The sequence below is a fragment of the Parambassis ranga genome, chromosome 17, assembly GCF_900634625.1.
Source record: "Parambassis ranga chromosome 17, fParRan2.1, whole genome shotgun sequence".
NCBI classification, from domain to species: domain Eukaryota; kingdom Metazoa; phylum Chordata; class Actinopteri; family Ambassidae; genus Parambassis; species Parambassis ranga.
In genome coordinates, this window is record NC_041037.1 from 4,756,405 (window position 1) to 4,776,571 (window position 20,167).

General features: G+C 42.1%; 2 protein-coding genes across 5 annotated transcripts; both read left to right on the forward strand.

Annotated features, from left to right (window-relative positions):
• The first annotated feature begins 360 nt into the window (after positions 1–360).
• fuz (fuzzy planar cell polarity protein) lies at positions 361–2,518 on the forward strand. The gene is made up of 2 exons (XM_028427308.1): positions 361–501; positions 804–2,518. Exon 2 carries the CDS (start codon positions 832–834, stop codon positions 2,134–2,136), a length of 1,305 nt encoding a protein of 434 aa, XP_028283109.1. The 5' UTR covers positions 361–501; positions 804–831; the 3' UTR covers positions 2,137–2,518.
• Positions 363–16,401, forward strand: gpt (glutamic--pyruvic transaminase). 4 transcript variants are annotated; one of them, XM_028427307.1, is made up of 13 exons: positions 364–501; positions 3,207–3,255; positions 7,422–7,608; positions 11,178–11,267; positions 11,433–11,541; positions 11,695–11,828; positions 12,047–12,290; positions 12,661–12,740; positions 12,859–12,995; positions 13,691–13,865; positions 14,287–14,442; positions 15,382–15,494; positions 15,792–15,932. In XM_028427307.1, the coding sequence occupies exons 3-13, from the start codon at positions 7,471–7,473 to the stop codon at positions 15,880–15,882; spliced, it is 1,467 nt and encodes a 488-aa protein (XP_028283108.1). In that variant the 5' UTR covers positions 364–501; positions 3,207–3,255; positions 7,422–7,470; the 3' UTR covers positions 15,883–15,932. The 4 variants fall into 4 exon arrangements, with proteins under 4 accessions (XP_028283107.1, XP_028283108.1, XP_028283106.1 ...); XM_028427306.1 differs by lacking the exon at positions 3,207–3,255 and having other exon boundaries at positions 363–501; XM_028427305.1 differs by lacking the exons at positions 364–501; positions 3,207–3,255 and adding an exon at positions 6,775–6,887.
• The last annotated feature ends 3,766 nt before the right edge of the window (positions 16,402–20,167 follow it).

The following is a 20,167-nucleotide window of genomic DNA, read 5'->3' on the forward strand; positions in this document are numbered from 1 at the left end:
TAGAGGCTTTAAGGGGAGAAAAACATAAGGGTACTTAGTTTGTTCAACTATTGGTGCTGAAGAAAGGAGATGCACAGATTTATAAGCAGAAATATCAACTTAAAGGGTTTTCATATATGCAAATAAACCATTTATAAAACTTCACCTATAATCTACTCGTGATATTGAAATATTTATTAGGCTGTTTGCATTGTTATTGGTGTGGTATTTTGCTGATAACAGCACATTTGATGTGTTGCGGGTCACATGACTTTTAGTTGCGTTTGTCTTTAGTCTCGCGAGATGTGAGCCCACGGACGTTCGTTCCATGTTGTGGAAAGCGGCGCTTCCATGAGCTCCGGGCATCGTCTTCACGCTGAACCCAGGTCGGTCTCCATGTCCCGCTCCTTCAGCGGTTGCCGCAGCACCCGTTCCTCCTAACTGCAGCTCGACCAGCCGAATGAAAGCCCCCTGACCAGTGTGAAGAATGAATCATGGGACAGCGTTACTGTGGAAACGACGGTAACTCCTTTTGTTAACCTAGCATGTTAGAACAAACGCGGTTAGCTAAGAAACTAGTCGTTAGTGAGCCGGTATTTTGTGTTTAGCTAGGATAGTTAGATTGTCCTGTGTGATATTTTGTGTCGTTTGTTCGCGGCTTGTTGAGATTTACGCGATGCTAACGGCTCACCTTAGCTGATGCAACACTACACGCTTATTGATAGCTGGGTTTTCTATGGTTGCCATTACACAATCGTCCACTTAATCAGTTAGTTGCCTGACACAATAATCTGCTGTAGCTGAAAAAGCCGGTTTGTTTGCAGTGGGGCTTGAATCGCGGTTATCAGCGTGATGATGCTCCAGGATGGCTCCACACAGCTCCTCTGCCTCACTGCCAGCAGCGGCGTGCCTCTTTTCTCAAGGGGCACCTCCAAACAGCTGCCCTTCTCTGTCATCGGCTCCCTGAATGGTGTTCACATGTTTGGAGGCGGTCAGGGAACAGTGCTGTCCTGCTGTGAGACTGAAGGAGGGGGTAAAGTGATTTGGAGAGTTTTCCAAGACAGTGTGATGCTCATCGCAGTGAGTGGAGGAGGACAAGGTGGCCCAGGCAGCAGCAAAGAGGAGGTGGTCCGTTTGCAACGCCTCCTGGAGAATGTGTGGAACTGCATGGTGCTGGTTCTGGGACAGGATGAGCTGGCTAATGTCAGGAATGTTGAAAGGCTGAAGAGGGACTTGCGGTCCTGCTTTAGTCTCATTGATCAGCTGCTGGAAGACAGGCAAGAGGGTATTCTGGGAAGTCTTACACACTGTGCTGATTGCCTGCTGCCTCCAAACCCCACTCTTGTTCAACAGGCTGTGGATGGCTTCGCTCAGGCTGCAGACAGTGAATTTGGGTGCCTCATTGTCCATGGGAGGATAGCTGCAGCAACTGAGAAGTGGTGGCGCCTGGCACCGCAGGAAGTTGTCCTCCTCTCTGCATTGATTCGCTTCCTCTCCGCCTCTGGATCCACTTCTTGTGATTACCCAGTTTTTCTTCCTCATGGTAGCCCCACTGTGGCCCACCGCCTCCTCCGCTTCCAGCTGCTCCCTGGAGCAGATGTGTGTGTGCTGTGCGGCCCCACACCTTCCCTGCACAAGGCCGAGACTGGGCTGGTGTGTCGTTTCTGGTCTCCCGTGGTGGAAACCCTGCGGGAATGCCTGACTGTTGGAGAGCGATGCTTACCAGGATCTGTATCTCTGCGCCCCGATGTGATGGCACTTCTCCTCATCAATCGTGAGACACGTCGCTCAGTTTCCTGTGTGAAGACTTCCACTCATCATCCACCAGGTGACCCTCCTTTACCCTCCAAGTCCCGCTGCTGGGAACTTCTGAAACTCTTCTATATGTTCAGCATGTCACGCTACTTCGCCCAGGAAGAAACATTATGTGTGTCCCAGGAGGAGCGGACTCAGAGAGGCACCACTGAAGACTTCGTCCTTGGATTCTCTCACCAGCCACAGCAGTGCTATTTGGTTACAGAAGAGTGCAAAAGCTACGGACTTCAGACACCACAGCACCAGCTCTTTCTGCTTATTGTACCATCCGTTCCCACTTTTGCACTGCGTACAGTGGCTACACAGACTCTCTCAGATATAGTTTCAGTCACTGGGTTTTAATAGAAAAGTTTGACCTAATAACAGCATCACAGCATTGGTTAATAGCTAGTAAGATTTATTTTTTTCTTTAATCAAGACAGAGCAAACAAACATTCACATGTTACTAAACTACTGCTTTAATGCTGACAGCAAGTGAAAGTGTTAGAAAAGTGCTTTCATCTTTTGTATTTTATCAATTATCACTGTTGCACGGTTGTGTCTTACTTGACTACATGGCAGTTTCTGTCACATTAATGAAAACTGATTAGATTTAACGAATATTAATGTCCTCACAAAGGATTCACTGTAAAAAAAGATCTAAATGTGAAGATGCTACACTGAGATAAATAAGTGCCTGCTGTTTGGTGAAAATGTTAAATACAGATGGTTAATGTCTCCTGATCACACTATCACTGAATGATTTATTCATTTTTTCCTGAAGCTGATATGATGACAGAAACTTTTTCCATTGCTGGCTGAGCATTTTAATGCAAAACTTCACAACTGTGCAACTTGAAATCTTAAAAACATTTCTGGAAAAGGGAAGATAAATAGATTCAGTGTGATTCAACTTGAAACTGTTTTCTAGCCAAACCTACGTTCTGATATTTCATAAATATAGGCAGCTATGCAGTCAGTAGACGCTGTGTCTGCAGGTTTTGTGTCGTAACTTCTGCATGTATTACAGTGTTTGCATTATGTGAATTAGGGATGTCACAACGTGCTGGCTTTGGTAACTACTGATACACATACACAGAAAACCCTTTGTAAAGGGAAAGAGGAAGAAGATTTTTTTGTACAGTTCATTATTACCCGTCTCCTACAACACAATGGGTTAAAGATAAATTTGATGCTGTAGCATTAGAAACTAAACCTGTGATTCTAATAATCATGGTGAAAATCTAACTTTTTGTGGCATCCCTAACGTGAATGAGCAAAGTCATTTCACAGCACATAATGCTCTAATAATGGTGCCAATGACGACCAATGTCGACCAAACACACCATTATTAATAGTGGTTATTTTTTTCCCCCCAGTGATTAGAACTGCTGTGGTAAATTTAAGAAACCATTTGCTCTTTCACATTTCAGTGTGAAGACACAGTTTTACTGAAAGTCACTAAGGATCTTAAACGTCTCAGTAAGTAGTTTCTAATTCTAGTTTTTCATGAGATGCTCTAACTCTTAGTGCTCATTGTCTAATATGTTGTCAAGTTCCAGCAGTGAGATGAGAGATGCTGTCAGATAACAGGATACGCTGTGTGCTGCGTTTCCTTACAGGACCATCCTGTGGAATGTGAACCAGGGTTATTAGGCCTGACCTTTTCCCCGCTGTGCCCCATGTGACTGAAAGAGTTATGTCTGTAATTGTTTATATAAAATTTATTTTGTTACATTTCAGGCACTGTACTCTCTAAAGGCAGAGAGTCCTCAGAAACCTGGATAAGCTGTTAACATGCTTCCTGGTTTCACTGAGAGTACTCCAGATACCATATCAAAGCTTCTTAAAAACACCTCTGTTAGGTTGCTGATACCAGATAAGATATCTACATGTGCAGCATGTAATACTAAACTATGCACACAAATGGCACAGTAATTTGCATTTTAGCAGCTCAGCAGGTGGAGGAATCTAACTAGTTGCTCCAGTGCTGGAGGAGCTTTCATCAGACTTCAGAGTTGGAAGCAGTGGCATAGGAAGCATTAAAAATGTGGAGTGACACCTTCTGTGGGTGGGTGGTGAAAAAAAGTACATTAGTATATTATGAAATATAATAATATATAATAAGTAATTGCAATTTCCTGCAGATTTTAACAGGTTGTTAAACACCTACAGAAGTAACCACTTAACTCAATGACCATTTCAGAGAAAGACTCAACAAAAACTCATTTATTTAAAAAAACGGTGACATACAGAAACTAATTCCAAGTGAAACAACAGTTTTGTCAACCATACTGGTGGCACTACATTAACAGATTATAAAAAAAGCCTCCATATCTGCCGCCTTCTCTTATTTACAGAGACAAAAAACTGGCAAATCTCCCTCATGTCAACCTGATGGCGTTTTCCCCATCATCACTCACCTCAGCAATAGAACTTCCTCCACTGGCCTCACTCTCAGTGACAACCTCAAATATAGATGGAGATAGATTGTGCTTTACTTTTCAATTAACAACCAATATAAGTGAGCTTTAAAATATATATATATCATCAATGAAATAACAGCATATTTTGTTTGAACACAGTTCTCATCATCTGAGTTTAAATCAGTTGTTGGACCATGAACCAAACTCTGCTTAATGCAGATAAACACTAAAAATACTAACTTACAAAAAAAATCCATGTCTTTATTTTTGTTGATGAAGATTCTCAGTCATCCAGGTCATCATACGTAGAGAGGATTGAAGCAAGGCGTCTGGACTTGTAGAGTTTTCTAGAAGACGTTTCGCTGCTCATCCAAGCAGCTTCATCAGTTCTAACTGTTTGGTGGGGAAACATGGTTTATATGTGGTTACAGACCTATGTGGGTGGGTCTGGGTAAAACTTAAAAAACTTAAAAACAATAGCACTAAATGTTTCCATACTTACCTGTGATGTTCTGGCTGACTGGGCCAGGTGTCAGCAGGTCACAGATGTGGTCTGGCGTTAGGTTGGTTCTCTCCTTGAGTGTGGTGTCTTGTGTGAGGCACGTCCTTACCATCTCTGTGGCTTCTGATGTAGGGATGCAGGTGACACTATGGTCTCATTTGATGTCACCTCCTTGTTCACCTGCATCCCTACATCAGAAGCCACAGAGATGGTAAGGACGTGCCTCACACAAGACAGCACACTCAAGGAGAGAACCAACCTAACGCCAGACCACATCTGTGACCTGCTGGACCTCTGCCTGACCACCACTTATTTCCAGGACAATGGGAACTTTTACAGACAGAAGCACGGCTGTGCGATGGGATCACCTGTGTCTCCTATTGTGGCCAACCTCTACATGGAAGAAGTGGAGAGAAGAGCCCTGAGTTCCTATCCTGGAACCACCCCCACCCACTGGTTTAGATATGTGGATGACACCTGGGTCAAAATCAAGACCAACGAAGTGGAACGGTTCACAGAACACATCAACGCAGTGGACAACAACATCAAGTTCACTCGCGAGGACACCAAGGACAACAATCTAGCCTTCTTGGACTGCACAGTACATATTGAGGAGGACAGGAGCCTCAATGTGGAAGTGTACAGGAAACCCACACACACGGACCAGTACCTATTGTTTGATTCACACCACCCACTGGAACACAAACTGGGAGTCATCAGGACCCTGCAGCACAGAGCACAAACTGTACCCACCAGCTCAGAGGGGAAGAAGAAGGAGCAACACCACATCAGGAAGGCCCTGCAAACATGTGGCTACCCGAAGTGGGCACTCATCGAAGCCACAAAAACAAGACCCCCCAACAACAAGAAGAAGGACAACACCCGGCGGAGGACAAGACTCAGCTGTTCACCTCCACCTCAAAGACAAAGGACACTCCTTTGAGGACAACAATGTTCACATTTTAGACAGGGAGGAAAGGTGGTATGAAAGAGGAGTTAAGGAAGCCATCTATGTTAAGCTGGAAAAACCTTCCCTTAACAGAGGTGGTGGCCTCAGACATCATCTTTCTACCACATACAATGCAGTGGTCCCATCCATTCCCAGGAAGTTTGCACATACTCACAGTAAGAACAAAGGGCTGTCAACCAGTCCCCCTCCGGCAGTTTCATAGTCGTTAGACACACCTGGCCCAGTCAGCCAGAACATCACAGGTAAGTATGGAAACATTTAGTGCTATTGTTTTTAAGTTTTTTAAGTTTTACCCAGACCCACCCACATAGGTCTGTAACCACATATAAACCATGTTTCCCCACCAAACAGTTAGAACTGATGAAGCTGCTTGGATGAGCAGCGAAACGTCTTCTAGAAAACTCTACAAGTCCAGACGCCTTGCTTCAATCCTCTCTACGTCTTTATTTTTATTTACTTATAAAACTGCTTAATTAATAACAAACCTTGTGGATGTGTTTATTGTATAATGACGCACTGCCTTATCTGCTACATCAGTGTTTCCCTGTTCATTTATTGCACCACTGTGTCCTGACGGTCCATCACATGTATTGTTTATTCTTGCTGATAAGAATATGAGCAGGTGGCTACGTGCACTGGTGAGGCGAGGCTGAGGCTAGCAGGCTAACAGGAGCTAACCTGGCCTCATTACAATATGGGTTAATGCCAAAAACAACTCTGTGTCTTTGTTGGGAATCTCCTCATGTCCATTGTGTGTGGGGAGGGAGCAGAAAAGGCAAACAACATGTCGTTAGACAAATAAAACCAGTCTACTGTAACTAAAAGTAAACAGTAGGTTCCTCCCAACTATCAACCTAAGTTGATTTAACATCAATCTAACGTCACCTGGGGCCATTTAACAAAACAATAAGGCTTTAGCATGAGTTGGACTTTGTGGGATGACACTGACGTCACCTCCTCCAGCTTCGACCGAGCCACTGGCTTCGTTAGGTCCGTTACTATAGTAACGGCATTGTAGCGCTATGGTAACCAGGAAACGTGGAGTTGATTTCAGCGGTGACGTTATTCTCTTATGAACCAAGTGGAACAGACTTTTAGCAGCTTCAGTAGCTACGCCTATGGAAGTTGTGTGCGGTTCACTGGTTAAATCCCTCCGAGCCAGCCAGGGTGCTCGTTTAGTCTCAGTAACCGGAGAACTGACTCTGACAGTCCCACGGTGCGTAGGATAACGGAGGATATGGGGGTGGGGTAACGGTGGTCATGAAGCCACACAAAAGGGGAGGGCTATGCCATGTGTGCACCCCTAAAAAAAAAATCAGAGATTTACTTTTTTTTTGTCCAGTGCATTTATAATCAACCAGGGGCCTCGGAGAATTCCTAGGGATTTTATCGCACTTTTGACCAGCCCTGTATCACTGTCACATCTGATAGGTCCAAAGGTCTGCGCGCGTAGTCATTTTAGGAGCGCGTTTTTTCCACTTACACAACTGTGATTTCACTTTTCTCGAGTGAAGCAACCAGCGTGCTGCAGCTCACCGGGCGCCGCGGAGCTTTAAGAAGTTACTCTTTCGCTTTGTTGAAAAGAAGCTCGTGTAATAATAATGTCAGCCTCGCGGATGCAGTTGCTGTCGCCCAGAAACGTCCGGCTTCTAAACCGAGGGCCAAACGAATTATTTGCGGGTAGCAGCAGCGGAGGTCTCGGGGTCCGCTCTCTGACATGTCCCCCTCTTTCCTCCTCTTCTTCCGGCAGAGCCCTGTCGAGTCTGAGTGCTACACGGCGTGGACTTCCCAAAGAGAAAATGACCGAGAATGGAGTGATGTCTCGTGCCAAGGTGTTGACCATCGACACCATGAACCCCACGGTGAAGAAGGTGGAGTACGCTGTGCGGGGGCCCATCGTGCAGCGCGCAGTGGAGCTGGAGAGGGAGCTCTCTGAGGTTTGTATAACAAGCCGCCTGTGTTTGTGTATCTTCCATGGACAGTACTTCATGCCTCACTTGTCCCTCACAGACCCTCTCTTCATCCATGCATGCTTTAATGTTGTTGGGTCGCTAGGCAAAAAGTGGTGGTTGTAGCTTTTAAAGCAGTTATACACAAATATATTCTGTTCATATTTGTACACAGAATATTAAATGTTATCTGATAGAACCTATATCAGTTAAACAGGTTTGACATTCCAGGTAATCTTCTCACTATTATTATTTAAACATCATCCTAAAAACAGAACTGTCTGTTTGTACCCGTTTTTCAAAGTCCAGTGATTAGTTACTCATTTCTGAGATAGCTCAGGACAGGTTAGACAATTTGAGAACCAGAGGGACCCAGATGATGTGTCATATTGTTACATTTGATTACTTATTGTACACTGTTAATTTCTAACCCGTTAAAGCCGGCCTCCTTTTTTGACCATCCTCCTGTTTCCAAACAGCAGCTGCTCATGCAAAGATCTGCATTGACCTCTCAATGAAAGTTTATAGTCTAAGACAGCTTCTGTCCTACCTACATCTGTGATGTACTGACCGAACTTCAAGTGATGAGGTCCTCTAAAAGGCAAAGAGTTCGCAGAAGCTATATTTTTCTAATCAACAAAATACAAGCTTTGTATTTCAGTACAAGGTTAATGTCATTGGACCTGGATAATACTGACCATTTTACCCCCTCCAATGTACTGCTCAATCTCGTGCTCCCACACTGCATGTTAATGGTGATGTGGCAACCAGCTGTCAGTGTACTAAGTGCAGTCTGATGTGAAAACCGTCTTCTGTTGAGGTGTGCAAACACCTGGTTCCTGCACAGGTGAAAGGCATGGCAACATAATGACAACGGTAACCTTCTAACCAGATGGTTCACTGGGCGCGAAAGATTTTATGTTCTGTTTGCTCAGATTGATGTTGTGTGCACCCTGTCTTGCTTTCTAAATAGGACGATTTACTCTGTGAGGATTTATTCTGTTTTCTTACATCTAATTTATTTCCTTTGATAAGCAGAGAAGATATTCAGATGCTCAAAAAGCAGAAGAATGTGCAGGAGAATTTTTCAGTAGACAAACAAAGGAACTATCATACTTTTTACTCAGCTCAGCTCATCTATTACAGAGGAAGCACATCAGGGTTCTGTTAGTGAACTGCACAGTATGCCTGTGCCAAAAGTACAGCATCCAGCCAGAAGGCTGAAGTGTACCACAAGTTTTTATCCACAGTTATCTTAGCTGCCGAACTGTGGTTCTCAAACATTTTAAAGTTGTTCAAAAACACACCATTCCCCTTCATTTTAAGAGCTCTGGTTTTGGATGGTGTAGAATTTCTTTGAGAAACAGGTCACAGAACTGTTTTCTCTTTTGTCCAGGACACACAGAACAAAGCACACAATGATCCCCTACTCCTGTTTCCTTGTACAGTACTTCTCTGTCTGTGTTGTTCAGACAGAGTAGAAACAAGAAAGTTCCAACTTACTGTAGCTGTTGCACTGATAAAGGCTTCACTGGCAGTTATTACATTGTGGCCTTTGTTTTGTCTTAATGAGCAGCTAGGCTTTTGGGAGAGTTGTCATGGGGACACAGGCTATTTATTTTGGCAAATTCTTTCCATGAACTCTACCAGGACCAGATAATGTGACCTCTTTTCTGTTCCATTGTAGAAGCCATTATGGGTTTGCATGATGTGAACATTCTGTGCATCAAGGTAAAAGCCAACACAAGACAAAACATATCTGTTGTGACTTTTCTCCGAGTTTAGTTTTTTATTTTACGTCATTGATCTGACGTTCTCGCTGCGAATCATTGGTAGTAATGAGAAACTCCCCCATTTCTGTTACAACTTTAGCTCTGTTTGTTGGGCGTTTTGTTTTATCAGCTCATGAGGACAAAAAAGCACAGAGGGGTTCACAGGAGCAGAGGTCAGCTCCTTTCCAAAAGATCACCATCACAAATGGGTGGTTCCTTTGACTTAGGGCTGTTATTCAGGCAGTATAATGTTACTGGCTCAGCTGGAGAGACGCCTCTTTTAAGTGTGACCAATGAGAAAGCCAGACTCAAGTTTCCTAAAATCCAAACTGGATAGGACAAATCAAACAAACAGGCTGTTTGGATATCTGCTGGCTATCCCTGCATGTGTGGTTCCACTTGTGGCTTTTCTGCAGCGTCATGCTGTTCCTAACATCTGGTGTAAACAGCATGTGTTTGTGCGTGCTTGTGTTTGTGCATGTGTCCGCCTCCATGGCTGTTTATGCTGGCAGTGGTCTCAGCTGCTCAAGAGATTATCTGAAATATTATATTATTGGCAGTAACTGAATATCTTTCATGTTGCTGATATATTCTCCAAATTATTTCCGACTCAGTTCTCACTGCTGCTAACGTGTCGTAAATCCTATACAGTTAACAATTAAAAAAGTTGAAAGCCTCTGAGTAATGTATGTCTGTGTGTATATGTGTCAGAAGGTTAACGATAAGGTGGTTTACTCTGCAGGCAAACTTTGCACCCGGTACTGCACGCACTGCCTGCGTCAAGGCTGTAAAGCTGCAGGCTACCAAATGCTGACTGTGTCACAAACCCAGGTTTTTAATGTAAAATACGCATACATCTGCAATTGTATGCAATTTTAACAAATGTACTCCATCTTATGATGAGTGTGTGTTTGTGTAGGAGAGGCAGTATTGAAGCATGGATGAGGTGAAATATTGTGTGCTACTTCGTCTGGGTTATATTTTTTACATAGGCCCTACATATGTGGCATAAGCGTGTGTCCAATGTGATGCAAGTAGACAGCTGTAATTAGAGATGGAAATTTTTCCCCGAGGAGCAATTTAAGGCACAAGTGAGCAGCTTGACATATAAAATACAATAAAAATAGAAAATAGATACAAATGAAATATAAAATATAAAGTATGTACAGGTTATCATGTCATAAATGTTATGACTATTCAAAATGTCAATGAACAATGTAAACAGATTGTAAAGTGGCTGAAGTGCAAATGTAAGCAGAAAAAGTAGTATCAGGGAATATGTATGTGCAGGTTAAAGCTGAGGTAAAAAAGGTAGTAGCAGCGACTAAGAATTACAGGTATGTAAGTTAGGGGGTGGAGGCAGCTTTCTGCTGTCGCAGATTGACTGAATGAAATCATTGTTTACTAGTATTAGTAGTTAGTGTGCTGTTAGGTTCCTGTGTATGTTGACTCTGAAAAGTCTTGAATCTCAGGTTTCAGGGATTTGGGACATGGTATGCCAGGAAAAATAAAGAATACTCTGGGCCATTTTAATGTTTTTTTTTGTTTTGTTTTTTTCCAAGTACACTCCAGCTGCAGGAATGTTATTGTTCCAACTAGCATTACAATCCATCTGTGGAAGTGGTCATGTGTTTAGCAGCTGATAGGTTCTCGGCTTCTTGGCATACATGTTACGTATGTGTTTAAATGTATGCAGCCATGGTGTCGAGGTTATTTAGGTGCACTGGGGTGGGTTTTCCAACTATAAACTTGTTCTACATGCATTTCTGTGTTTATCTTTGGCAGGGAATGAAGAAGCCCTTTGCTGAGGTCATTAGGGCCAACATTGGGGACGCACATGCCATGGGCCAGCAGCCAATCACCTTCTTTCGCCAGGTCTGCTCCTAAACCCCCAACTTTTCATCTAAATATAGCAACTTCTTCCTGGCTTCTCAGTGTATATGTAACTGATTCCTTCTGTTGTCTGTCAAATTTACTGTCTTGTGTAGTAAAGCATACAGGATTTTACATTTTTACTCTCACACATCGCTTTGTTTCAAGGTCTTGGCACTCTGTTCTTATCCTGAACTGCTGAGTGACAACACATTCCCAGAGGATGCTAAAAGTAGAGCATGCCGCATTCTGCAGTCTTGTGGAGGGAACAGTTTGGGTGTGTATGAGTTGCTACCCCAGTTGCTAATTATCACCTTTTAGTCTCTTTAAACTCCCACTAAGTGATATACAGGCGTTCTTGTGGTGCTTTGTGGTCAAATCTGTTTGCTACCATAGCAGCTTGCATTGTGTCCATATGAATCTTCCTCAGGTGCTTACAGCGCCAGTCAAGGCATAGACTCTGTGCGGCATGATGTGGCCCGTTACATTGAGCGACGGGATGGTGGTGTGCCCTGTGACCCAGATGACATTTACCTCACTACAGGCGCCAGCGACGGCATCGTGGTACGACACACCTTTGTTTCTGTTTAATCCATGTTAATAAGAGTTAACTTGCCGTGTGTTCATTTAAAAAACAAGACACACAAAAACACACAAAGTTCTAAAAAAATTAAAGGGCACATCATATAAGGGAAAATAAACACAGGCAATGACAAATATCAATCCAGTTGATCAACACAACCCAACTCATCTCTTTTGACCTTTCTACCCTGCTCTGTCAGACCATGTTGAAGCTGCTGGTATGTGGGGAAGGTGCAGGCCGCACAGGCGTCATGATCTCCATACCACAGTACCCCCTGTACTCAGCTGCGCTTGCTGAACTGGGCGCTGTGCAAATTAACTATTATCTAAATGAGGAAAAGTGCTGGAGTCTGGACATCAGTGAGCTGCAGCGCGCCCTGGATGAGGCCAGGCGCTACTGCAATCCCCGAGCCCTGTGCATCATCAACCCCGGAAACCCTACGGGTAAAACTTTGTTTCATTTCTGGTAAACCTTTGACACATATCAGCGCTGTTGTTATGGCTGATTGTATATCATACTTTTTTGATGAACAACTACAATCAGAAATAATATTATGTATTATTTATGTCAAATGTCCATCAGACTGGGCTTGTTGTGGCGTTATTGTATACATCCTAAACCACAAGGTCTACCAAGACACGGTGAGATTAAATAAGATCAAATCACTTTGTGTGGTTGTACAGCATAACCACACATTTCTGCCCTACAAAAAGAAGAGCCACAAGATGGCAGTAAAGTGACATACCTGTTTGCTTGATTCCCACTCTGTAATGAGCTTTTTTTTTTTTTTTTTTTTTTTTTTTTTTTTTACAGGTCAGGTTCAGAGCAGAGAGTGCATTGAGGATGTTATCAGATTTGCAGCAAAGGAGCGTCTCTTCCTAATGGCTGATGAGGTACTGTTTCTTTGTAGTTGTTTACCCTCTCTAATCAGAATCAGAAATACTTAAATAATATATTTAATCCCAGGGGCAAATTGTTTGGAATAATATCCGCCGTGTCTCTAACTCCCAGGTGTACCAGGATAACGTGTATGCTGATGGTTGCCAGTTCCACTCTTTTAAGAAGGTTCTCTTTGAGATGGGGCCGGAGTACTCGGAGACAGTGGAACTAGCCTCCTTCCACTCCACCTCCAAGTGTTATATGGGAGAGTAAGTCATCTTATGTTTCATGCTGTGGTAACAGCTCAGTGTCCCCTGCACACAAGCAGTGCACTCTGGACATTGTCTGGACTTTGCTGCAGCTGCATGAGTGAACACAAACGTCTTGGCTCAGGCAGGATGTTACCAGGTCTTTAACCTGCGGGCTCCCTACTCCCTAGTACTAATCCAGGTAATGTCCAGTTCAGCTCATATGTGAACACGGCAGGTAGTAGGCCTTTTCAATCACAGCAAGCAGCTGCAGCTGTTGATCCCCAAACATGCAGCCCTCTGTACTTTCTTTTTTCGGCTGACCTGTTTACTGCTATACCGTATCTGAGGATGCTGTCTTTCATCCAGGTCATGTTCGGTTCAAGAGTTTAAATTGAGGCAACTGGACTCAAGGATTTTTTTGAAGACGTTTCGCCACTCCCCCAAGTGGCTTCTTCATTTTTGCTGCTTTGCACTATTTTGTTTGTATTGTAGATATTCTTTAAACACATACAGTTTTGCTATTGATACAACAAATAGTCCTCCTCTTCTGCTGTTCTGCTGCTGCATGCTCTGATGAGGCACATCTTGCACAGTGAGCCACCTGCTGTGAGCTGCATGTGTGAACGGGACACACCAGTCAATGTCCACACCTGAGTTTCCAGACTTTGTGAAAAAGATTTCCTGTCTTCATCTCATCTTCTTCTGCCTCTTAGGTGTGGCTTCCGTGGAGGCTACATGGAGATCATCAACATGGATGAAGAAGTAAAGGCCCAGCTTACTAAGCTGTTGTCAGTCCGGCTGTGCCCTCCTGTTCCTGGACAGGCTCTGATGGACCTGGTGGTCAACCCCCCACGGCCTGGGGAACCCTCGTATGATAGCTTTATCAAGGTACACAGCCTAACAACCTCATTTGTAGTGGTGATGTGACAAATTATCAGTAGTAACAGATGTATTGGAATGCAATCAGAACCATTACAAATTCTCAATGCGACATGCTGTCAGTACATAGTTAGTGATTATGGATTTTACCTTATCATTAGTTCTGATTAGCCAGTCAGAGGTGTTTAACAAATTAACACAATGAGAAAACTACAGACGTATAAATTGTAGGATTCTTTCTAATAGAAGATCAGACACTGTGTCATCCTGTAAATTTAGTCTGGGGACGAATGATATGTTTGTCACAAAACATTGGATGAGTACATAAGAAACATTTCCGGTGCACATCACAAATGGCATGGATGCTTCCTGATTGATTCTTTCTTTTATTTGTTCTGAGTTTTTTTTTCTCTTCTCTACCCACATCCAGGAGCGCACAGCCACATTAAGTGCCTTAGCAGAGAAGGCCAAACTCACAGAGCAGGTTCTCAATACGGTGCAGGGCATCAGCTGCAATCCTGTGCAGGGCGCTATGTACTCCTTTCCTCGCATAACCATCCCTGACAAAGCCATCAATGAGGCCACGGTTAGTGCTGAACATTCTTCTGTAAATGTTTTTTTGTTAATAAGAGGCAGCAAAAAGGGACCAAAATGCAGAAAGATGTTATTATTTATCTACATGGCCTCAGCGGTCCTTGTTGGATTAATATTCATGTTCCACTACAAAGGTGCACACATTAGGGTTAGCGATGAAGTAATCTTTTAAGTCCGGTACATTGTGTATCCACCTCTGTGTTTGCTAAAGAGAACAAATGATTTCCAATAGCGTGTATACTCAATTCTGTCCCACAGTCGACTGCTCCGTAGGAATTTCACAGAGGGCAGATGAGCCGAGCCGCTGAGAATCTGATTAACCTTACAGAGAATAAGGTCAGAGTAAAGCTGACCTACTGACACTTGATCAATTCCAGCGACTCTGCTCACCGTATTTGTCACACAGTTGTAGCATTACACAATACACATCAAGACAGACATTAACATTAATGTGTAGCTGTGTGACTGTTTAGCTTGTCTCAAAGTAAAGGCTTAGCTGCTACAAAAGTTTGAGACAATTTAAAAATGTTTTTAGAAAAAAAGATTAGATTTACTTATGATTAATTTGACCCTGAATTAAACTTTTTTTTCTTGTTTATAACAAACTCTTCAGTTATCTTTTCATCGCTGAGTAAATGTCTGTATTAGTTTGGGGCCTTCACAAATACATGGAGTGTTTGTGTGACAATAACAACAGAGAACATGAACAAAAAAGGACATGAAACTACTAAGTAACTAAAAAGGTTTAAAGCACTTAACAATATATATGAGTGATGTAATTCTATTTCAATAGTCTTATTTAGATTGAAGCAGTTCAAAAAGGAAATGGAGTGAAAGATGTTTAAACTGTAAACACAACAAGAAATTTAACTCCGCAACGGCAGGTAGATATAGTCTCATGGCAAAGAATATATGTTTATTTTGTCCCTAGGATCAGGGCCAGCTGCCTGATATGTTTTACTGCATGAAGATGCTAGAGGAGACTGGAATCTGCCTCGTACCAGGAAGCGGTTTTGGACAGAAAGATGGCACCTACCACTTCAGGTACAGAATGCTTCAGAGTTCATCATCCTTTTTTATTTTATTCTTATTTATAGATTATTCATTCGGTAACTTATTTATCCTTGAAATATCAGATGAAATTAAATTTAATTTATGAGTTTTGTTGAGCCCACCTATATTGATCATTTTATAAATTCCAGAATGCAAGAGCACAGTTCTGTGCTCTGTGATGTGGGCATACTATTCCAGGGATGCAGAAACCATACATTAGCATGGACTACTGTGTTAGCCTGCTATTGTTACATGAATTCTCTTTCTTTCTTCACCATTCTTGCCCAGAATGACCATCTTGCCACCAAGAGACAAGCTAAAGATCCTGCTCAACAAAGTCAAGGAGTTCCACCAGAAATTCACCCAGCAGTATTCTTAAGTTTCTTCGTCTCTTTTCCCTTCACTCACTAAAGATGGAGCTTGCCAACCACAACACAAAGTGATCAGCCAATCAGAATTTGTCACTACTAAGTGCCTTTTCTTTGTCTGCTCTGGTGGTCTCTGATGACACACTTTAGCCTCTATTGCTATCACATTTGGACACTTGTGGACTGTGAAACAAAAACCAAACTGGAAATGAAGATATCAAGCCAGAGAGCTGTGTCCTCTTAAAACGTGGCTTCATCTGTCGTCTGTGTTAATTTTTGAAAGATGTGTATACTGTAAAAACGGTGGATTTGTCAGTTTACAAGTTAAGCTTACTTATGTCAATGCCAAGCTAAAAAAAATTGGTACAACTGAAGAAAAGGACGATGCTGCTGATAAACAGAGAGTACATGTTAAACTGGTTAAAATTTTCATTCCTGTAGGGTGTACTCACCAGGAAGAATCTTACTACTTGCATGGTCATTCATTAGCAGGTTATTTTGTAGATTTAAAATAAATGTAACAGTCCATGTTTTGTCTCATTATTTTTGGAGTTTAGATTTTCTTTGACAGGTAAGGTAACTCTTAGGGGACTGGTCCCAAAGTTCAATAATCTGCATATGTGTAATTTTAACTTTTGATTTATGTACGTGTAACGCATTAATGAGTCACTTAAAATTCTACAGTTTATATATGTACGTGCAGTGACAGCTGGTGTAAATGGGCTAGTGGAGCTAAGCCCTCTCTACATCATGTAATAAAGATGAGAAAATTATTGTGTAAATAACATACAAAAGACTATTATAAGTTAAGGTTTCACAAAAACTAAATGATAAAGTGGCAACAGCACTAAATAATTAAAAGAATAACACAGGATAACTACATTTAGCCCACATGCCGCTTGGTTCTGACTAATCAGCAGCGGGTTGGCACGGAGTATATGATTGACAGGTGTCGTTTCACGACGAATCTGAATACGAAAAATGGCGGGCACTAACACGAATGAGGTGGATCATCTTAATAATCCGTCTTCCTCAATATCCTATGAGGAAAAATTAGAAGTTCAGTTTTCTATGGAGCAAAATGGGACAGGACAGACTATATAAATGCCAATGATTATTCGTATTTCTACTTTCTCCTTTCACTGTTGCAGGTCACCTACTGATGTTGTACTAAAGTACAAGCATCATCTAAGAGGGCTTGTTTTTGTTATAGCTACAGAGTGAACCTTATCCAGTGTGCTTTATATTTTTTTGCCAAATTAATCTACACAGTGTAGATTAAATGTCACTGTTTTATTTAATCTACACAGTGTAGATTAAATGTCACTGTTTTATACACTGGTGTCTGTGGGGACAAGAATAAATGGTGATGCTAGAGAAGTTTCAAGCATCCCTATTTACTGTACCTGCAGACACTTCAAATTTACTTAGATTGCTGAGCCTAATATAGGACAGACTATTCCTATAGGTTATGACTACACATAATTTCACCTAGTAATGCAGAATGTCTATTTTCTAGATTACTTGCTGATAAAAAGTGAGCTCAAGATGATGAGATGTGAACTGTCTGCATGCTGCAGAAACTGTCACCTCTAATAATATTGTTCAGTTTCTAACTCAAAAGCCTGTGCATAGAGACTGTTTACTGTCTCCATTAATCTGTCATCTATTTTATTGTCCAGTGTGCAGATTCAGAGTGGGCTGTGGTGATGGATGATATGACTGGTGTATGTCTGTGAGAGAGGTTCAAGACTGGAGGACTGTGTGGAGAGTGTTAAAAGTGAAGCTTGTAGTTTGAAGGGGCTTTCTGCTCTCTTCCTGTCTACTCTATAGTGGCTGTCAGCTTTAATTATCTTTGACAAAGGGCCTCCTGAATCCTAATTATACTGAGCTTTGTCTTTTCCTGGAGCCCTTCACAATTCACTCCAGCTGCTTGACACGCTCACTCGTTTCCAGACCTCTTCAGCCAAAATTAATTGGGTGCGTTTGCAGTTTTTCCTCTCGTCTCCCGAGATCTTTTGGGAATCAAAGGTCATCATTAGCTCGGGTGAGGATGTAGAACGACAGAGGGACAGTCATGCATCAGACATCAGCGCTGTCATGGTTTTGACAATGACCGGTCTTTATTCACTGCGTACTGTGATGAGATTCATATGACGGACCAGATGCGCTTATGTGACAGTAATATTTGTGAACTGATAGTCGTACGGTGTTACATATTCTGCATATGTGGACAGTAATTACCACAGAGCCTTTGTTTATAAATATTTGCTGACATTTAGCATGACTTTCAAAGTTGATGACATCATTGAGGGATCATTTATCTTGATACACAGTCTATAATATGGAATTATCTAATTTAATTATGGCCTCTTCATGCAGTTGTAGAGTGGAGATGACACTATTTTGTAATTAGCCAGCCAGTTCTCCTTTTACTCCCACCAAGCGGCAACCTTCAGGGCTCAAACTTGAAGCCCATGTGGAAGTGTCAAAACTTGTAGTTCACGCTGCAACCACTGGGGGCTGGCTCCAAAAGCGAGTAATTTCCCATAGACTCCCATGTTAAAATGGCCGACTTCACAGCAGAAATGAACATTTACAGCCTGGTACAAAAAACCATTCTGGTCTCAAATGATAGGTCCCCTTCTAGTGTCAATTGTGGGGGGGGGGGGGTGGGGGGGGGGTGAGTTTTTTTACAACTCACTCGTTTTAATTGTATTCAGACTTAAAATTACGCATAATTATGGGAGTTGCCGCTTGAGCGACAGACGGTTGACGTATCACAGCGTGAGTTTCCTGCTTCCAGGATTTGTCCATATTTGGAGTTTTGCCGGACATGACACTGCCAACATGGCGGTGGTCAGCACATCTGGAGCCTCCCACCGAGCCTCAAACGGAAACAAACAGGTGACGTCACGGAAGCTCTGTCCATAGTTTTACTGTCAATGGCTCCCACACTGAAAAGGGATGGGTGGTTGGTTGCAATCTGTTGCATCACCACTCACTAGAGTCCACTAAACCTTGCACACTGGTTCTTTACGGATCAATACTGTATCTTTCTTGGAGTCCAGTGAAGCATCGGAATATGTTTTATAGATTCATTTGATGCCAAAACACCACAAAAAAATTTGTGTAAAGAAAAATAATCCAAAATTCCAAGATATGGTCTGCTACTATGTTTACTCCTGATGTTGTCACCACACTGCAATTAAACAGGACTGGCGCATTGTGGGAGGTTTGAATGACAAACCATCAGGACCTCCAATCAGCAGCTGCATTGTCTTCTCAGAGGAATAGCATGTGGTTACTACTTCAGGCTAAGCCAAACTGTTACAATCACTCATTCTAAACAGAGTGATTTGCTTGTAGTTGTGGTGTAATTGCAGATTTGAGGATACAAAAAATGTTTCTGCTTCCCCTTTCTGTTTCTGAATGTGAGCTTGATTTCAGGCTAAATCGGGGGAGGAAAGGATCTTTGCTTTTAACATCACATCCCTTCATTTAAAACACAAATGAGCTTTAAAATACAACTGAACAGATATAAAAGTACTGAAACAAGATGATTAAAGCTATTGTTCTGTATATGCATTATTTGTTGTTCTTTGATTTTGTTGGTGTCTGTTTGGCAGAAAAGGCCAAAATGCCCAATGGCCCCAGCCACACTTAAAGGTCTTACTCACCACTGTAGACACAGGGACAGCTGCGTTGAGAGGTTTTATCCTTGTTGGCTTGTATTGATGCAAAAGCCTGTAAAAAAAGAACTAATTTAAACAGAGGCAGCTATTACTAAATATTTAAAGGGTATTTAACTTTGCTTGCCATGGTGATGATAAAGTTACATATCAGAAATGTATAAACTTTGAAACTAAGAGTCTTTGAGTGTACTTGAAAATGCTGAAGGGTTTGTGTTAATCTAAAATTCTATTTCCCTTTTTTTAAAAGTACAAATTAGTTCCTGTTATTTTGAAGTTTAAGAGACAAATTTCCAAGAATCAGATCTCTTAAATTTACCTCATTGTTATTTGTTTATTGGTGCTTCATGAATTTTCTGTTTGTATGTCTTAGACATAACCTTTTTTAACCCCTTGAAAATAGGTTAAAAAATCATTCATGCTGAAGTCAGTAAATTAAAAAAAAAGTATGAAAAGAGAAAAGAGTGAGAGGGATGGGGCGATGATAAAGAGATTGGGTGATAAATCTTGTTCTGATCAGGTTTCTCTGGTGCCCTCACACCTCAGTCTCTTTCTTGGGGTAATTAATCAATCCCAGACTGGAGCCATTGATCGGCCTCTCGTA